Source organism: Sus scrofa, chromosome 4, assembly GCF_000003025.6.
Source record: "Sus scrofa isolate TJ Tabasco breed Duroc chromosome 4, Sscrofa11.1, whole genome shotgun sequence".
NCBI lineage: Eukaryota > Metazoa > Chordata > Mammalia > Artiodactyla > Suidae > Sus > Sus scrofa.
Window position 1 is genome coordinate 64,249,520 of NC_010446.5, and position 19,544 is coordinate 64,269,063.

General features: G+C 39.5%; 1 protein-coding gene across 14 annotated transcripts in view; it reads left to right on the forward strand.

Annotated features, from left to right (window-relative positions):
* EYA1 (EYA transcriptional coactivator and phosphatase 1) overlaps positions 1-19,544 on the forward strand; it is a 357,169-nt gene that overhangs the window by 278,581 nt on the left and 59,044 nt on the right. For all 14 annotated transcript variants that reach the window (XM_021089240.1, XM_021089251.1, XM_021089242.1 and 11 more), the window contains 2 exons: positions 1,091-1,230; positions 2,538-2,621. In XM_021089240.1, coding sequence (XP_020944899.1) covers positions 1,091-1,230; positions 2,538-2,621 — 224 coding nt within the window. The remainder of the gene's footprint in view (positions 1-1,090; positions 1,231-2,537; positions 2,622-19,544) is intronic.

Here is a 19,544-nt window from a genome sequence, read left to right on the forward strand (position 1 = left end):
ATACAAGGCCTTGTTGGTAGAGTCAAGGCTGGTAGTATGTTAATAAAGGTTCCCAGGTCTTTAGTTGCTCCTTATAGTTTTCTGCTTGTTGAAAAGTAACATAAACATCTTTGTGCAAATAATTCTTCCTCATATGAGACTGAGAGATTCCAATCCATATCTCGTAGAATGATCTGGCAAAGAGGTTCAGGGGCGAGCCAGCACACTGGCACATCTGGAGTTTGGGGAGGTGGAGATTGTCTGATGGGTGAACTGGATGGACTAAGAAAAAAAGAAAAAGGTACCTACGGGGTGAGAGTAGATGGTTTGGAAACAGGGTAAGAGTCTCCCCCACGCTCCACAACCACTGCCCAGTGGCTCTTCCTCTGAGCTGGTTGGGGGTTGCTTTTTATTTTGCGGTTTCCAGACCTTTATTTCCATGGTTTCGCTGGGCTTCCCAGATGAGTAATTTTAACACACTGCTTGGTTTGGGATGTGTGGTTCAAAGAGGCTAAGACACTAACGAATAGCCTGTGACAACTGCCATGCAGCGTCTGGCCTCACCCATCCATCAGCTCTCCTCATCTTGCCTCTCCCTGCTCTCACATAAAATGGGGAGAGAAACGGAGAATTTTAAATTTGCGAAAAAAACTCTGTCTCATTCAGTTCTCCCTGGCGCAAAGGTTTTCCATTTCATTTCTTTCTGAGAACCAGAAGCCTTTCTGTAGGTGGGAGAGCTACAGGGCAATTGCATGGACCTCTCAGCACAGCCAGGAGCCATTTTGTGGGGTGAGAGAGAAGCAGTGTGGACATGGGAGGTGGAGTGCATTGTTCCATCGCACAAAACCACAAAGAATACTCTAGCAACTTAGTACAACCTCTTGGCTCCCACCTTCTGTTATGTTTTTATTATTTTGAATCATACAGTCTTAACAAACAAGCCTATAATCAAATACCTCTTAAATTATTTATCCAGGCAAGTAAAAGATCATGTGGAATTGAGCAGAATGAAATGTGCTTTACTCTTCCAACTTCCCTATGGATTACAAGGTTAATCTTGGCACCATGAGGATAGAACCAAAGGATGAAGGTTCTTCTTGTATTTCCACAGAGTACAGTACAATCCACAGCCCATCGACACCTATTAAAGATTCAGATTCTGATCGATTGCGTCGAGCTTCAGATGGGAAGTCACGTGGACGGGGCCGAAGAAACAATAATCCTTCTCCTCCCCCAGATTCTGATCTTGAGGTATGTCATTGCCAATGTCCTAGTAAATAACCAGGTGTCTTAGTAGCTAAGTGGTGATTCCAGACACCTGCTGTGATCAAGGCATCCAAATGTCTTTTTTACTGCTTTTTTTTCTACACTAATTATAAGTAAACCAGTTTTTTTCTTTTTTTTCCCTGTTAAAGATAAAGCAGTTGTTTATTTCTGTTTTCTCTTCCATTTTAACTATGTAATAAAACAGTTTTTTCTCTTGAATGGAACATAATTAATTATGCAATTCTGCTTTGGCAAAATCCTCTGTACCCCTTGTGTCACTGCCATTTAGTACAACACATAAATTAAGTGTTGTACTAAAAATGCTTAATAAAACAAAGTTGACAATTAAAGACACATTATGTATATTGAAAAAGGAAAATCCAGAATATTCTAAACAGAAGTGGTTACCATCTTATGAGGCATGTTTTGGCCGAGTTCAAAAGCAGGAAGAGTTAAATAAAACTTTAAAGGGTGGTAGATTTCAGCCTTGAACCTACTGCAGTTAAGTTTCTTTTTATTGCCAAAGTGAAATCTGACGGTGGAAACCATGGTTGTTTTGGCTGAAAAGATGACACATTTCCAGCAGAACTTATGTGTATGAATATGTACTGGTGTGAGTGGGACTGGGAAGAAGAAAAGCAGGCTTGGGAGATCTTTTGTGGTATCTCAAAGACTTTTATGAGATGAATTCCCTCAAGTTCAATTCCAAATACCCCACGGGTATGTTAACAGCACGTGAATTGTGTCCCCTTAAGTTGTTAACTATCTGAAATCTGAAGAAAATTGAGCAGGATCCATGTACCATCCAAGTAGTAACATTGCAATAGATAAAGTGAACAGAAGATATAAAGTTAGTTTTTATGTGCAATTTTTAAATACTTGATAAGAATAAAACAATAGTTAACATTTCTTGATAAGCAGAGATCAGAGATAAGAAAAAGATAAATTGGATGATTTTTAATTGATTGCCCTTCTAAACAGACCTGTTTTAACTGTTTTTCATTTCTTTAGAACCAAGACTGAGAAACTACTATGGAAGTAGAAAGGGCATACAGTCTTACTCCTATATCAATGTTGCTGATAAATTGATCCTTTTGTACCTCTCTGAGGTTATATCTGCGAAAGGTTGGGAGATTCTTATTGGAACAGTTGTATTAAAAAAAAAAAAAGTAAATTCAGATTTTTCATTTGTCTCCCATTTCAAGACTACCTTTTCATGGTGAAGTGAAGTAAATAACAAACAGGTGTCACGGCTGAGGGAAAGTCACCCTGACCTGGTTCTTCCTTTGCAGAGGGTGTTCATCTGGGACTTAGATGAGACAATCATCGTTTTCCATTCCTTGCTGACTGGGTCCTATGCCAACAGATACGGGAGGGTGAGTACCATGAGGCATCCGTTCTTAATTTCTTTAGAGTGAATATGCCTAGAATTGAATTGTTTATCTAGGTGGGAATGTGCTTGAGCTTTAAATAATAAATTTGAAATACAAAAAGGAAAATAACTTGATTTATTGAGCAGGTCAAATGTATATGTAAGGCCAAAACCTATAAATGAATAGAAGGAGGGGGTTTTTTTTTAGGTTCTTAAAAATGACATAAACTTTATACATTTAAATTCATTCTTATTTCAGACCCCAATGAATAGAGGTGATTGGATGCTATTCGAGGATATAATACGAAAATGACATAGATGACATAGAAAGGTCTTCTGAGTAGTATTTTCTCATTTGCCACACCTTTTTATTCTCTTTATTCCCAACATATTCAATGGAGCAAATATTTCACTTGATATTGTCTTTAGTGATTAGTAGTGTTAGTGTTTTATTTTCAAAGCACCTGTTAGGAATGTCTTTAGAAGTCTCTTTGCTGTGGAGCTAAATTTACGTGAATGGTTTGTAAAATGGGGCCGCGGAGTGATGGAGGACCAATACGTCCAATTTTGAATCATTACAATATGTACTTTGGTGGTGTAAGTAAAGAATAATGTTATAAATCACCATGAGTGTCACTTCAATTTCAATGTTCTGCATTTGGGTTCCCCCAAATCTAGAAATTCTCTTTGATTGTGTGGTGGTTCTATAAACCTTTCCCATGTGAAAAACATATTATTCAAAGTACCTCTAGGTGATTTCTGAAATTATCCTGTGAATATGATATTTCTCATTTTTTTTAATCTTTAAAGAAATAATGTGACAAGTCTTAGATCCTTGAAGCTATTGGTTTGGAGCCTTAGGAACTGTATTCCCATGTTTTGGTGGCTCCAGATGTTTATCACAATGATGTGTTAAAATTTATGCATAAAATATGCATGCTTTCATTGTGGATTTTATGCAAGTATGCATTCTTTCAGTAAATATTTATTTCGATAAATACCTATTAAGCTGCTGATAAGTAGGTATCTGGAGTTGACAGCAGAGAAATGGTCAATTAGCTTTACAGTGTAGCCTGCCTTCTCGTAACCCTAAAGATATACCTAATCCAAAAAATAAAAATAAAAAAAGACTGGAAAAATGCCCATTTGTAAGAGTTAGAATATTCCACCGTTTGAATTTCTATCAGAAATAAGATATCTGTAAAACAAAGTATACCCCCTTTTATTGTGTTAAGCAAATTTTCTATGAGAGGACGGTTAACAAAAGCACAGATTATAAAAAAAAAAAATCATTCAAAATAAGTGTCTACTTTGTGGCTAGCATGTAATAAGGATTCAATGAATATTAGCTATGTTATTTTTCGGTATTCTTTCTTTTATCAATACTATTACTATCTCTATTTCTACAAAAAACTACTTCTTTAAAAGCCAGAAATAGTAAAGTATCATAATATGTAGGAAGCATCTTGAAGATCATCTCAACTGAACCCTTTCAATGTCCTTATAATTGACTCCTAAGGAAGAGATCTGATTCCTGGAACTCACACAAAAGTGTTGAAAAGAGCATTCACTTGGAAAACCAACATTTGAAAACCATCTAGAATGTCTCAAGTCTTTAAAAGCTTTGTCACTAGAGGCCAAATTGATGTCAAGAAAGCTGTCTTGGTCAGTGCGTTGTTAGCTGTTGAAAGGGGTCAGCTTAGAGTGAGGTGGTGAACATCCCAAGACCTCCTGATCTCCTGTCAATCTCTGGCCATAAATGATTGGTTTACCCATGGAATTCACACCTAACCTAGAAACCACTAGCAGCTTAGAATTTATCATTTGGAGTCTTGACAGGATCTAAACAAAACATTACAAATATGAATTTTATTTTTACGAGTGTCAACAGCCAGTATTTTGAAACTTCAACCAATAGTATTTTGTTTGTTTAGTTTTCTCATATTAGGGTATGTGATAAAAATTTGATCTTCCATAATTTCCCAAAGCCAAATATATATATTCTTTAAAATATAGATGATTCGAGGTGTTTCCGTGTAAGCTTACCCTTTGTTCATAAGATGATGAGGGTTAGGGAGAGAGTAACCTCAGAAAGTCTGCCTGGGCAAGGTCTTCCAGAGCATGACCCTTTGAGCCCGAGGTTGGAATGACCTGAAGAGTCCCATCAAGAATGTGATGAGCAAGAGAAAGAGGTTGGTGTTGCCGAGCTCAGCGACAGAGATGCAGAGTCAAGAGAGATGTGGGCTGGGATGAAGGCAGGTACAAAGTACCTCCCAGCCAGAGTCAACAGCATGGATCTCATTGCACCTGCTATAGGAAATCATTGGAAGGGCAAGGGCAATAACATGACATGACGAGATCTAATTTAAATTTTTAGATTACTCTGGCTATGTGGAGAATTAATGGTAGGGAGAAGTGGGGAGAGGAACCGAGAGGAGGTTTCGGAAGTTTCAGGTTTCAGGAGTGATCTGATGCCCTACCAGTAGAGATGGAGAAAACTGGATTATAGATTCTGCTGCAGATAGAGAATTAGGATTTAATTGGATTACACTGGTGGACAATAAGTAATAGGGAGTGAAAAGATCATTCCCAGGGTTTTGTCCTGAGCAACTGGGAAAATAGTCATATATTTGTTGAGATGGGGAAGAACTAATTTGGAGGGAAAATGGAAAGTTCAGGTGTTGAACGAGTTTGAGACGCATGTTAGACATCCGCTTGAACCTGGCAAGGAGACTATTGGAAGGAAGGGGAGCCGGGGTCACAGGGGAGTGGTGGGGCCAGGAGACGTCAGATGTAGAGTCCACAGAGCACAGCTTGGAACCAGATGCTCCTCAGACACTCAGTGTCTTGATTTCATCCTTCTTTGTGCCCAGCACTCTGGGTCAGCCTGTCCTCTCATTGCCAGGACACACCCCTTCCTGACTTTTGAGGACATGTTGCTGATGTTTAGTTGTAGCCTGAGGCGTGCCAGAAAGCTTGCTCTGTGTTCTCTTTATCAGAGAACTTTAGAGTCTAGCAAAATTACCCTCAAATATGATCATTGTGTTATATAAAAATGTGTCATTTAACAAGGATTCTTCCCAACAATAATGTAATAACCAAGCTGATCAGAACTTGTATCCCTCTTGTTCCCTAGGGCCACAGGAGAGAAGTCTTAAAGCAATTCTGGGCCTGTTGCCTTTCTTGGAGCCCAGAAAGGGTGATGTTTCTGGGCCTTGTCCTGGGAGCAAGTGGCTGAGCCTTACTCTACAGGCATATAAAGCAGTGAATACCTGACAATGGAGAGCTGTTTGGTCTCTATGGGAACCAGATACTTGAGAAGTAGCTTAGTCACAGTAGCTTAGGCTACTCATTGCGTAGGCCATTCAGTAAGGGGATACAGGATCTGGCTGATATCCTGCAAAATTAGGGCATGTTACAGCAATATGTGCCCCAAAAAAGGTTGAGAATGTCCCACCTTCCATGTAATCCCAGGTGCGGGAAGCAGGCCTGCTGGGTATTATAAGGAAGTGTGGTTTATAACAAAGGTGATGGGAACAAAAGGAAGGTGCTACATACCGTTCAGATTTTAGGACATAAAAGAAACAGCGTATTAGCAGGAAAATGAAGTCCACGGGTGTGACTGTAAAATAGGTTTCTGTTAGTTCTATCTGTTCTAGCTTCTTTTGTTTAAAGCATCTTTTAAAATTGCTTTCAACGGAGTTCCTATGGTGGCTCAGTGGTTAACGCGAATCCGACTAGGAACCATGAAGTTGAGGGTTCGATCCCTGGCCTTGCTCAGTGGGTTAAGGATCTGGCGTTGCCATGAGCTGTGGTGTAGGTCACAGACGCGGCTCAGATCCCACGTTGCTGTGGCTCTGGTGTAGGCCGGCAGCTACAGCTCCAATTTGACCCCTAGCCTGGGAACTTCCATGTGCTGCGGGAGTGGCCCAAGAAAAATGGCAAAACTACTAAATAAATTAATTAAATTAAATTAAATTGCTTTCAACCTAAATCCAAATTCCCCAGTCTTTTTATCTTTTTTGTCTTTTTTGCCTTTTCTAGGGCCGCTCCCACGGCATATGGAGGTTCCCAGGCTCGGAGTCCAATCGGAGCTGTAGCCGCCAGCCTACACCAGAGCCACAGCAATGCAGGATCCGAGCCGCATCTGTGACCTACACCACAGCTCAAGGCAGTGCCGGCTCCTTAACCCACTGAGCAAGGCCAGGGATTGAACCTGCAACCTCATGGTTCCTAGTCGGATTCGTTAACCACTGAGCCACGATGGGAACTCCCCAAATTCCCCATTCTTACTGAAGAAAACTAGTCTTGATTTTTTTCATTGAATGGTGGCTTTCAAATAGTATAATAATCTAGTTGATAATAAAAGTACAGGCAGAGTTCCCATTAGACCCCAGCCTGGGAACCTCCATATGCTGTGGGAACAGCCCTAGGAGAGGCAAAAAGACAAAAAAATAAAAAAGTACAGGCCCCCAAATGTCTATTTCCAATTAAGTCTTGTGCTGATGTTCCAAGCGTGATTCCCTTCCTGTGAGAGGACTTTACAAGATACCCAGTGTCTTGGTTGTTTCAATTCTTTGTTTTATATTGTTGCCTAACACCTGTGTCTCATGGATTTGGGCTAGAATAGGTCTTAAAAGTATTGAGCCTCGCTCCTCATTTTACACAAAAACTTAAATATGAACACAAGACAGCATAAAGCTTAGCATTGTTCATTGTGTACTCTACTTATTAAGACTTCCCTATGTGCCCAGTGATCATTTAACTCAGCACTAAGTGCCCTGAAACTACTATCGTCAAGTCCATTTACAGACAAGGAAACTGAGGCTTAGAGGAGGGTAGATGCTGAATGTGAAAAACACTTAGCACCATGTCTGGCATACAAAACCTATTAGTTATATTTTGATTGAGTTCCACCTCAACTGTCAAAAACAGAAACCGAACCAAAACAAACCCTGAGTCTGGCATGGGGGCTAGTGAGTAATATATGATACTGTTTTTAAATTTAAGAAGTACTGGTATGGAAGTTCCTATTATGGCTCAGCAGGTTAAGAACCTGACTAGTATCCATGAGGATGCGGGTTCGATCCCTGGCCTTGCTCACTGGGTTAAGAATCCGGTGTTGCTGGGAGCTGTGGCATAGGTCACAGATGTGGGTCAGATTCCGTGTTGCTGTGGCGTAGGCCAGCAGCTGAAGCTCCGATTTGACCCCTAGCCTAGTAATTTCCATATGCCGAGGATGTGGCCCTAAACAAGAAGAAAAAAAAAAGAAAGATGAAAAAGAAAAAAAAAGAGTAGCAATATGTCATCTGCCTTATGGTGTGATAGAAAGAGCATCAGATTTGAATTTGATAGACCTAGACTTAGAGCCAAGCTCTGATTTTGTTTGTTAATCTTGGGCAAATTGTTTATCCATTCTGAGCCTTAGTTTCCATATCCTTAAATCTGGCTACTTGTAATTGCTTTTAGAATCCAGTTGTGTCAGTGATATCTCAATAAAGCCAGAAGGGGAAAAAGCACTCTAAGTTATATCATGAACTTGAAGGGCCCGGCACTGTCTTATTAATAACGATAACCCAATAATAAAAACTGCTGGCTGCTCTTGGATGTGCTGTCGAAGCTTTTGTTCTCTAAGACACCAGGCTTCTAGGAGGGTCCCCACTGTCAGAGTGCGTTTGGATCACCTAAACCTCCCTAGTGAGTGCATTGCTCTGATCATTCAGCACATTGATAGAAGAAAAATTTGATAGCAGTTTGTGTAACCCATTTCTTCGGAACACTCCGGGTCCCCAGTAAACATGGCTGTTCTTACCCTGTTTTAGGGCGCCACACTAAACTCCAAAATCTTTTGGGGGATGATCATCTTCCGTGGTGGCTGATACAGAAGCTGAATTCTTAGCACGGCACCAAAAGCAGCCAGACATCTGATGTCCTCCCTGCAGAGGATCTGGTTCTTTGAACAGAATGATCTCTTTTGGAACCTCCAAACCAGGGTTGGCAAACTTTTTTGGTAAAGGGTCAGATAATAGTAAGCATGTCAGGCTCTGGGGGCCATATGCCTGTCATAAGTCCTCAACTCTGCCCTGGTAGTGCCAAAACAGCCACAGACAATATGTAAGAAAATACGTGTCAGTGAAACCTTACTTAGAGTGCCCAAGTTTGAAGTCCGTGTAATTTTCATATGTCATGAAACAGGATCCTTCCTTTGGACTTTAAACATCTAGCCCAGGGGTCCTATCTCATAGGCCAAATGTAGTCTGTGGCCTGTTTTTGTAGGGCTAAGAATATCCTCTGAGGAGTTCCCATTGTGGGCTAAGGACCCAGTGTTGTCTCCTTGAAGATGTGGGCTTGATCCCCGACCTCATGAAGTGGGCGAAGGATCCAGTGTTGCTGCAAGCTGCAGTGTAGGTCACAGATGCAGCTCAGATCTGTCATTACTGTGGTTGTGGCATAAGCTGGCAGCTGCAGCTCCAATTCATCCCCTACCCTAGCCGGGTAACTTCCATATACACCGGTGCAGCCATTAAAAAAAAAAAAAAAAAGAAAAAAAGAAAGAAAATATCCTTTGAATTTTCAAATGGTTATTAAAAAGATGAAGAAGGAGAATGTATCTCAGACACTGTATATGGCCTACAAAGTCTAAAATATTTTTTGTCCCTCCCTTTAGAGACAAAGTTGGCCTGCCATTGCTCTAGATCACACTCTAAACTTTGCATTGATTAATTTATCACCAGGACACCAGGACAATTCAGTGACAGGCACACTGTGGTCAGCTAGACTATAAACTCAAGGCAGGCATTGTGTGTCTGCACCTGATGCCCCAATGAAGTACAAGCCTACAGGTGAATTTGTCAGGGTAGGTGAAACGGCTGTAACAAATAGGCCCCAAATCTCATGGCTCACGCAATAGCCGTGTTATCTCTTTCCTGTTGAATGGTCTGGAGTGGATCTTCAGGTTGCTTGGTTTAGGCAGGGTTTGACAATGCAGGTAATGGTTGTCCCATCTTCCCCTGTAGCTTCTGAGGCTTTGGGGATCCTTGTCATGAACAGCTTTCTAGCTCACAGGGAGAAAAAGCAAGGGGGGAGCATGAATGGCAGGCTTTGTGGGCTGGGCTTAGAAGGCTGCACACGTCTGCTTCCTTGGCCCAGTGCAAAGGAGACTGGGAGATGTCCCCTCACTGTGTGCCCAGGAAGAGACAGGTATTGGGTTTGGGTGGATGGGTGACAGCGGCAGCCACGCTTCTCAACTAAGGCATATTTGACAAATGCATAAAACCCAGATGTTGAGTACAGAACATGTATTGAAATGTAAGAAAAACACTGCACCTTTGTTTACCCTTTAGTTGACACGCTGCCCCTGCGCATTTATTAAATAATCCCATTCATTCCTTCTTGTTTGCTAATGAGGAAGCTGTGTCTCTGAAAAATTAAATACGTGGCCCAAGGAAGCATATCCATTAACCGACAACATCAGGAATATAATCTAGTCTTTCCTGATGGGAACATCGCCCTCAAAAGGGGATGCCAGGAGGATTGAGGGCCAGGATTTTGCGCCTGGGGCATGGGGACACTATGAACAGTGTGTAAATAGTAGAGGAACATGATGGACGAGTACCATTTGGGAGATTGATCTGATAGCAGAGAAGATGACTGTGGTCCCCCCTGGTAGGAAGTCATAAAGGCCTGAGAGAATGGCTGTAACACTAGGAAGGAGAAGGAGATAGGAGAGTGGTTACAAATGAAATCTAGATAGGTTTTTTGATTGGGTTTGGCTGTGTAGGCTTTTCGCTGGCGCTGCGTGGGCCCCTATGTGCGGAGGCCAACTTGGCCGGGTCCAATCTGGCTTTATATTCCTCTCCTCTTTGTACCACTTCTTGGCAGCTGCCCCGTGTTTGGGATTCACTGGGTTTTCTCCACAATCACAATTAATCTTTGGAATGGTGAGGTTCATTCTCTTATTCTCTGCTTGGGTATTATTTTCATGATGTTGAAAGCAAGTCTCTTGAGTAAGGAGAAAATGAGAGCCGTCGAGTGTCACATATCTAATCAGTAAAAATAACCTGATTAGCCCCCACCACAAGTGTGGATTTTTTCTTTTTGAAATCATTCAGCCAGGAATTCAGCTGGGGCTTATTTTTCATGTGTATACATTCTCTCCCGGTAATCCAGATTATTTTTCAATTGGCATCAGAACTACACCCAACTCCTAAACCTCAGCACTTCACACCAGCTGTTCAGATAGAACCTTATAAAATTGCAAAAAGTTAATATTCCATTGATGGTATTGATAATGCTAGACAGTTGGAAAGAAAACAATGGAATCTTTGGGTCTTGTGGGTTGTGCCTATTGTTTACATAATGCTTTTAGTAATTTAAAAAAAAATAGTATTTTAGCATATGTATTTTTTTTCTTCTCTCCAGCAAGGGAGTTAATTTTCTCATCTTATCTTTAATCCTTCCCTTGTAAGCAACCCCAGCATGGGGCCTGGAAAATCAGCCACTCCTGGAGTCAGAGCGCCCATTCCTGTTTTTCAGCCTCTTTTTCTCCAAAACAAAAGATCCCGGAAGGTGGGAGAATTTTTTTTAAATGGCATTCAGGCTGTGTTTGTGGCTGTAATATTAGCATTCTAAATAAAAAGTTGCTTAAGGGGTCCAAAGGGGATAATTTTTTCTTTTCCTTTGGTTGAGACTGCTGGCCAAGATGTGTGGTTGCTTTGAGCATTCTTTACAAGGTTTTCACATGGACCAGCAAGTCCTCAACACCTGCTCATGTTCTGAGCATCACCCCGCACCGAGCCCCTTCAGCCCCAGTAAATGCTTGCTGGTGGCGGCTTAGCTGCCTGCATAAGATCAGTGTAGACTGAATTTTTAGGAACTTTCCCTTGTAGTCCACGGTTTTAAAATGTAAGCACCCGTATCGCAGGGAAGTAGTTCTGAAGTTGCTGAACCATCTTCTGGCAACTTTCTGGCCTGAGATAAATTCTTTAAGTAACATTTTTTCCAAACATAATAGTCTACTTTTTGATCCAGTAGCGTCACAATTAATTGCCAAGGGTCTTTGATGTCATAGATATAATAGGGTGCATGTTCACAAAGGTGAGATGCAAAAGACATGTGTTATGTATTTAAAACATCCCTGGAAATTGTAATAGATAAAAATTTAATAGCAAAATTAATTTTTATGTTTATTTTCGTAAAATAAACCCCAGCATGACTGGTAACTTTGTGGAACCCAGTTACTAACTCGGAATGCTGTGGTTACCTGCAATTAGAACAGTGACTTCGGTATTAAAATACTTCTTTTTTTTTTTTCTTGTTTTTAATTAAAAAATACTTTATTGTTAAAAAATGTTAACCTGTCATTTGAGCCCTCCGTGAGTCAGAATCTTTTTGCTCACAGAGTGTCTTGCCGTGATATTGATGGCTGCTGACTGCTCAGGCTTGAAATATTTCTTAAAGGTCTCAACTTAAAGAATTTAAATTGGACAAATTTATATTGGCTTATACATTTGCTTGGTTTATTTCACTGTCAAATTTTCTACTTTTTGGTTTAGAAAAATAAGACAGTGAAAGAAAAGGAATAAAAGGGCAAAATGTGCAAGGGTGTGGAAGGAAATAGGAACAGAGCTATAGTAATAATAGGAATGTTTTTCTTTAAAATACTGTTATATCTAAGCAATAAAGAGAAACTTGCTAACATTTGGCACTATTTTTAGTGGTTTTTACAGTAAAATGTAAATGACATAGTTATTCTTTTTGGACTACACAAGATCTAATATGATACTTAGCATTGGAATGCTGAAAACTAAAAATCTTAGGGTATATCTTTTAAAATAATTACATAAAAGGAAGAGATATTTAAATAGTTAGCTTTAAGGTTTCTAGAGAAAAGACAAAGTGTTTTATTTTTATACTCAGAAAAATATTCTGGTTCCTACTCTAAAAACCCAAGAAGAGATAAATAGGTTTTCCTTAAACTATCTATTTTGATGCTCAAAGGACCATGGACACTCTGAGCTAAAAATAGAATTTTGAGAAAGTGAAAATAAGAAGAGCATTTTCGGCCACACCTGCAGCATGCAGAAGTTCCACACCAGGGATCAAATCCACACTGCAGCTGCGACCCAAGCCACAGCACTGACAACACCAGGTGCTTAACTCCCTGGGCCACCAGGGAACTCCCAAGAAAAGCGTTTTTGAATCCGTCTTAGTTTATGGGGTGGTAGATGCAGGGAGTGGTCTTGCTTGCCATTAAAAATAGATTAAATTGCCGTTGAAGCCACAAAATGAGAACCAGGGATGGGTGCATGCCACTTTTCAAAAACAGTTTCTGTAGTGCTTACTTAAAAGATAGTTAAGATCAAATGTTCTGTACAAATGCTGGAATTAGCAATGCAGATATAACTATGACATTTCCAGATGTAACTATGATATTTCTCAACATAAACGACCAACAAAATAATCTGAGCAGCATGAACGTCAATTTAGTCACTGGAATAAAGCAAAAGTCACATAAGAAAGTACCCACACCTCTCTTTACTTGGATTTTATAGCATTCCCTGTGGCGTCCCTGTTGGGTAAGATCCCATGCTAATGCCATATGGTCTCCATGTTAGGACTAACTAGAATTCAAGATGCCCTCAAAACAATTTATCATAATAGAAGTAGTGGATGGTACCCAGTACCTAAGCCATCTGGCCAGTGGGAGTTGAGTTGCAGGTAATGATCACTGAAAACATCCATGAAATAATTCAGACAATTGTGTCACCAAACGGCAGTGGCAGTGTTCCCGAGTTGCACGCGCAGAACCACCCATGTTATATGGTCTTATGGTACACAAGACACACCCCTAGCTCTCCACCCCTCTCCTGCCTCAGTCACCATTTGTTTCCTGGTCTGACACTAATGAGTTATTCAGAATGCCAGTCCTTTATAATTTCTGGACTATGTACATAGTAGTGTAATAGGTGCCTAGTCATCATTCCAGCCATCAGGGAGCTCTTAAACTAATAAAGGAAGCAGGTGGTAAAAAAAATGAATGAATTTTCAATAGTAGTCCTTCACTGAGGCAAAACCGAACTGAACTAATGCCACCCTAAATCCACGGAGTGAAACCACAGAATCTCCAAAGGAAGACCAATATTAAGAAGGAAACAAGTCTTCTGCATCATTCATGATCAACATTCTCTGGTAGCTACAATCACTTAACAAGTAAGAAATAGCCAGCAATAGAATGTCAAATAACGCTAGCATCATGGACCAAGAAATCCACAGGAATTGCACACCAAAAACATCAATGCCAGAGACCCTAAGTGAGATGCTTCCAGCCTTACTCTTAAATTACACTGGGAATTCTCCTTTGCTGCATCTCAGCACCGCCGTGTGACACTGCTGCTCCTAAAAATATAAGACGTAGGTCAGTCCTGTGGCTACAGTTATAAATGCAGGGGTTTTCTCTGGTTTTTTGGAAAAGACTATCCCATATGATAAAACTTAGTAGAGTGAATATGGGCAAAGTGGTATCCAGCCTACATCTTTGTGTATATTATAATTCTCACTGATGTCTGAGTACAGATTACCAAGCAAGTCCTAGCATCCTCTTTTCAGTAAAGGGCTGTGGAACTTTGCAAGGCTTTTGCAATTTTGACTTCAAAAGAATTTTTTGCCATTTTGAAAAGCATGGTTTGAGTGTGCTTTAAATTTTCAAAATAAATATTTTCAATCTATAGTTTTACCACCACAAGAACCAATCTTGTCTCAGTGAATATTTTTTACATATTTAAAAAAATTTTATTTTAGAAACTGCTAAACATCTACAAAAGTAAATGAAATAGTGCTGTGAAATCCAGTGTAACCTCTCCCAGCTTTAAATAGTTATTATCAAGTCCTAGTTAATCATGTTGCATCTGTGTTCTTAACACATCCTTCCCTGCCCTGTTCTGTCTTCAGGTGATTTTTCTTATTCTTTTTTTTTTCTTTTTTAGGGCTGCATCCAGGGCATATGGAAGTTCCCAGGCGAGGGGATAAATCAGAGCTACAGCTGCCAGACCATACCACAGCCACAGCAACGTGGGATCTGAGCTACGTCTGTGATCTACTCCATAGCTCACAGCAATGTTAGATCCTTAACCCACTGACGGAGGCCAGGGATTTGAACCCACATCCTCCTGGACCCTAGTCGGATTCATTTCCACTGAGCTGCAACAGGATCTCCCTTGGGTGATTCTTCAAAGCAAGTCCCAGAGATCATATTAGTCCATTTGTATATATCGAGTATGTATTTAAGACTCCATTAAAGGAATTTTTTAGAATAAAAATAGTAGATGGTGCTTAGAACTTTAGCCAGGTAGCAAAATTAATAATTATTTCTTAGTGTCATTAAATGTCTGCTCAACAGTTACATTTAATTTTTATTTTATATTAAAGTATAGTTTATTTACAATATTGTGGTAGTTTCAGGTATATAGCAAAGTGATTCATTATACGTATACATATATCCTCTCTGTTTATTTTTGTTATTTTAAACTATAAAAGACACAAAAGATCAACTCTGCCTTCTTAGCAATTTTTAAGTGTACAGTTCAATGGTATTAAAAACATCCTCATTATTGTGCAACAATCTTCAGAGCTCTTTGAATCTTCCAAAACTGAAAGTCTATACTCATTAAGTAACTTCTCATTTTCCCCTCCCCTCAGCACCTAGCAACCATCATTCAGCTTTCTGTCTCTATTTGACTACACTGTTATTTTTATTTTTATTGAGTGATAGTTGATTCCACAATATTGTGTTAGTTTCAGGCATACAACAAAATGATTCCATTATAGATAGATAAAATTCTTTTTTTTAGATTCCTTTCTATTATAGGTAATTAAGAGATATTGAGTATAGTTCCCTGTGCTATATAGTAAATCTTCTTTGTTTATTTTATATGTAGTGGTGTGTATCTGTTGATCTCAAACTCCCAGTTTATCCCCCCCCCGCCTTCCCCTTTGGTAACTTCCCCTTCTCCCCTTTTGTTTTCTATGTCTCTAAATCTGTTTCTGGTTTGTAAATAAGTTGGTTAGTACTAGTTTTTCAATTCCACATAAGGAATATCATATATTATTTGTCTTTCTCTTTCTGACTTCACTTAGTATGATAATCTGATTTTGACTCTCCTGAATACCTCATATAAGTAATTTCATACGGTAATTGTCTTTTCATGAGTGACTTACTTCACTGAACATAATGTCTTCAAGGTTCATTCATGTTGTATGTGTATGTCAGAATTTCCTTCCTTTTTAGGGTTAAATAATACTCTGTTGTATGGGTATGACATTACATTGGTATGACATATTTTGTCTATTTATCTGTCAGTGGGCACTTGATTTGCTTCTACCTTTTAGCAACTGCGAATAAGATTTATATGAACATGGATGCATAAATGTCTCTTTGAGACCCTGCTTTCAATTATTTTGGGTACCAGAAGTAGACTTGCTGGATCACATAGGAATCTTATACCTGATTTTTGGAGGAACTGCCATACTGCTTTGCACTAACTGTTTTGCCATACTGCATCTGTACCAACAATGCACAAGGGTTCCAGTTTCTCTTTATCCTCATCAACACTTGTTATTTTCTAGGGTTTGTTGTTGTTTTTTTAATAGCGGTCATCTTAATGGGTGTAAGGTTGTATCTTGCTGTAATTTTGATTTGCATGTCCCTAATGATTAGTGATGTTGAGCATCTTTTCATGTGTTTATTGACCATTTGTATATCTTCTCTTTTTTTGTCTTTTCTAGGGCCGCACCCACGGCATGTGGAGGTTCCCAGGCTAGGAGTCTAATCGGAACTGGAGCTGCCAGCCTACACCAGAGCCGCAGCAACACCAGATCCTTAACCCACTGAGCAAGGCCAGGGATCGAACCCTCAACCTCATGGTTCCTAGTCGGATTCATTAACCACTGTGCCACGACGGGAACTCCTTGTATATGTTTCTTAGAGAATATCTATTCAAGTTCTCTGCCCATTTTTTAAATTGGGTTGTTTAGTTTTTTTGCTGTTGAGCTGTAGGTGTTCTTTGTATATCTTGGATATTAACATCCTATCAGCTATGAGTTTAAATATATTCTCCTGTTCCATAGGTTGCCTTTCATTCTACCAGCTGGATCCTTTGATGGATAGAAGTTTTTATTTTATTTTTTTTTATTTTTTTATTTTTATTATTATTATTATTATTATTATTTTGGTCTTTTTAGCTATTTCTTGGGCTGCTCCCACGGCATGTGGAGGTTCCCAGGCTAGGGGTCAAATCGGAGCTGTAGCCACCAGCCTACGCCAGGGCCACAGCAACGCAGGATCCGAGCCGCGTCTGCGACCTACGCCACAGCTCAGGGCAACGCTGGATCGTTAACCCACTGAGCAAGGGCAGGGACCGAACCCGCAACCTCATGGTTCCTAGTTGGATTCGATAACCACTGCTCCACGACGGGAACTCCAATAGATATTTTTGGTCTTTTTTGGCCTTTTCTAGGGCTGTACCCGTGGCATTTTGAGGTTTGCAGGCTAGGGGTCCAATCAGAACTGCAGCCGCCGGCCTACACCAGAGCCACAGCAACATGGGATCTGAGCCGCATCTGCGACCTACACCACAGCTCATGGCAATGCCAGATCCTTAACCCACTGAGTAAGGCCAGGGATCGAACCCATGACCTCATGGTTCCTAGTCGGATTTGTTAACCACTGAGCCATGACAGGAACTCCAGAAGTTTTTATTTATTTATTTATTTATTTATTTATTTTTGTCTTTTTGCCATTTCTTGGGCTGTTCCCATGGCATATGGAGGTTCCCAGGCTAGGGGTCCAATCAGAGCTGTAGCCGCCGGCCTATGCCAGAGCCACAGCAACGGGGGATCTGAGCCACATCTGCAACCTACAAATAGTTCACGGCAACACCGGATTGTTAATCCCCTGAGCAAGGCCAGGGATCGAACTCGCAACTTCATGGTTCCTAGTCAGATTCGTTAACCACTGTGCCACGACGGGAACTCCAGAAGTTTTTAGATGTAGTAGTTTTTATCTGTTTTTTTCTTTTGTTGACTGTGTATGTGGTGTCATAGTCAAGAAATCATTGCCAGATTCAGTGTCATGAAGCTTTTCCTCTAAGAGTTTTATAGTTCTGCTCTTAAATTTAGGTCTTTGATCCATTTTGAGTTTATTTTTATATATGGGATAAGGCGAAGATCCAACTTTATTCTTTTGTATGTTGATATCCAGTTTTCCCAGCATCATTTGTTGAAAAGACTGTATTTTCCTCATTGAATACTATTGGCTCTTGACCTTTATTGATAGTCATTTGATTATATACATAGAAATGTATTTCTGCGCTCTCTGTTGTATTCCATTGGTCCTTACGTTATACCAGATTAAAAAAAAAAAAAAAAACCTCAAAATGCATGAAAAGCCTGACTTTGACAGTCTTTATATATACTCCCACCTTTGAAGTGACCAAAACAAACAAACCTTCAAACCTGAATCTAATTAAGCTTCAGGGTCTAGCTACTAATTCTTAGGAAATACAGGGAACAAAATAATACATGACAAAGGGACACATTGGAGATGCAGTCAAGAAAACCTGGACTCTCAGGAACTCTACAAGGCAGATGATGTGGTTATTTCAACAGAAATATTCAAGGTTAAAAAAAAATATATTGAGAATGTATATGACATTATACCATCCTGTATTGACTACTGTGGGTTTGTAAAAAGTTTTTAAGTCAGAAAGTGTGAGAACCCAGCTTTGTTTTTTTTTTAGATTATTTTGGCTATTTGATGTCCCTTTTGATTCCATGTGAATTTTAGGATGGATTTTTCTGGTTTTCCAAAAAAAAAAAAAAACCAAAAAAACACCATTGAAAATTTGATAGGGATTGCATTAAGTCTATAAATCACTTTGGGTAGTATTGGCATCTTAATATTAAGTCTTTCATCCATAAACATGGAATGTCTTTCTGTTTATTTGTGTCTTTGATTTCTTTCATCAACATTTTGTAGTTGTCAGTATTCAAGTACTTGGTTATCTTTATGTCTAAGATTTTATTCCTTTTGATGCTGTTGTAGATGAAATTTTCTTAATTTCCTTTCAGCGTTGTTCATTACTAATGTATAGAAAAGCAATTGATTTTGTGTGTTGATTTTGTATCCTGTAGCTGTGCTTAATTCATTTATTAATTCTAACAGTTTTTACAAACTCTTTGGAGTTTTCTACGTATAAGATCATGCCGTCTGTGAACAAAGAATTTTGCTTTTTCTTCTCTTATTTGGATGCCTTTTGTTTCTTTTTCTTTCTTGCAAAATTGCTCTGACTAGGACTTCCAGTTCTGTGTCAGACAGAAATGGCAAATGTATACTTGTCATATTCTTGGTCACAGAGGAAAAGCATTCAGACTTTAACCACTGAGTGTGATGTTGCCTGTGGGCTTTTCATATATGACCTTTATTGCATTAAAAGTTTCCCTCTATCTTCTGTCCCTAGATTATAAAGTATAAAATGTTTGTTTATAAAACCATCATTTGATAAATTTTTTTGTGGTTCATTGTATGTCTCCTACATGTCTTTTAATCTGTACATTTTCAATCTATTTTTTTTTAACCTTGAGTGTTTCTGTTGAAATAACCACATCATCTGCCTTGTAGAGTTCCTGAGAGTCCAGGTTTTCTTGATTGCATCTCCAATGTGTTCCTTTACCATGTATTACTTTGTTCCCTGTATTTCCTAAGAATTAGTAGCTAGATCCTAAAGCTTAATTAGATTTAGGTTTGATGGTTTGTTTGTTTGTTTACTTTGGTCACTTCACAGGTGGGGTATATCCTTCCAATAAGAGATGCATAACGTCTTTTCTCTGTTCTTGTTTTTAAATGTTAGCATTCTGGTTGGACAGTCCCCTT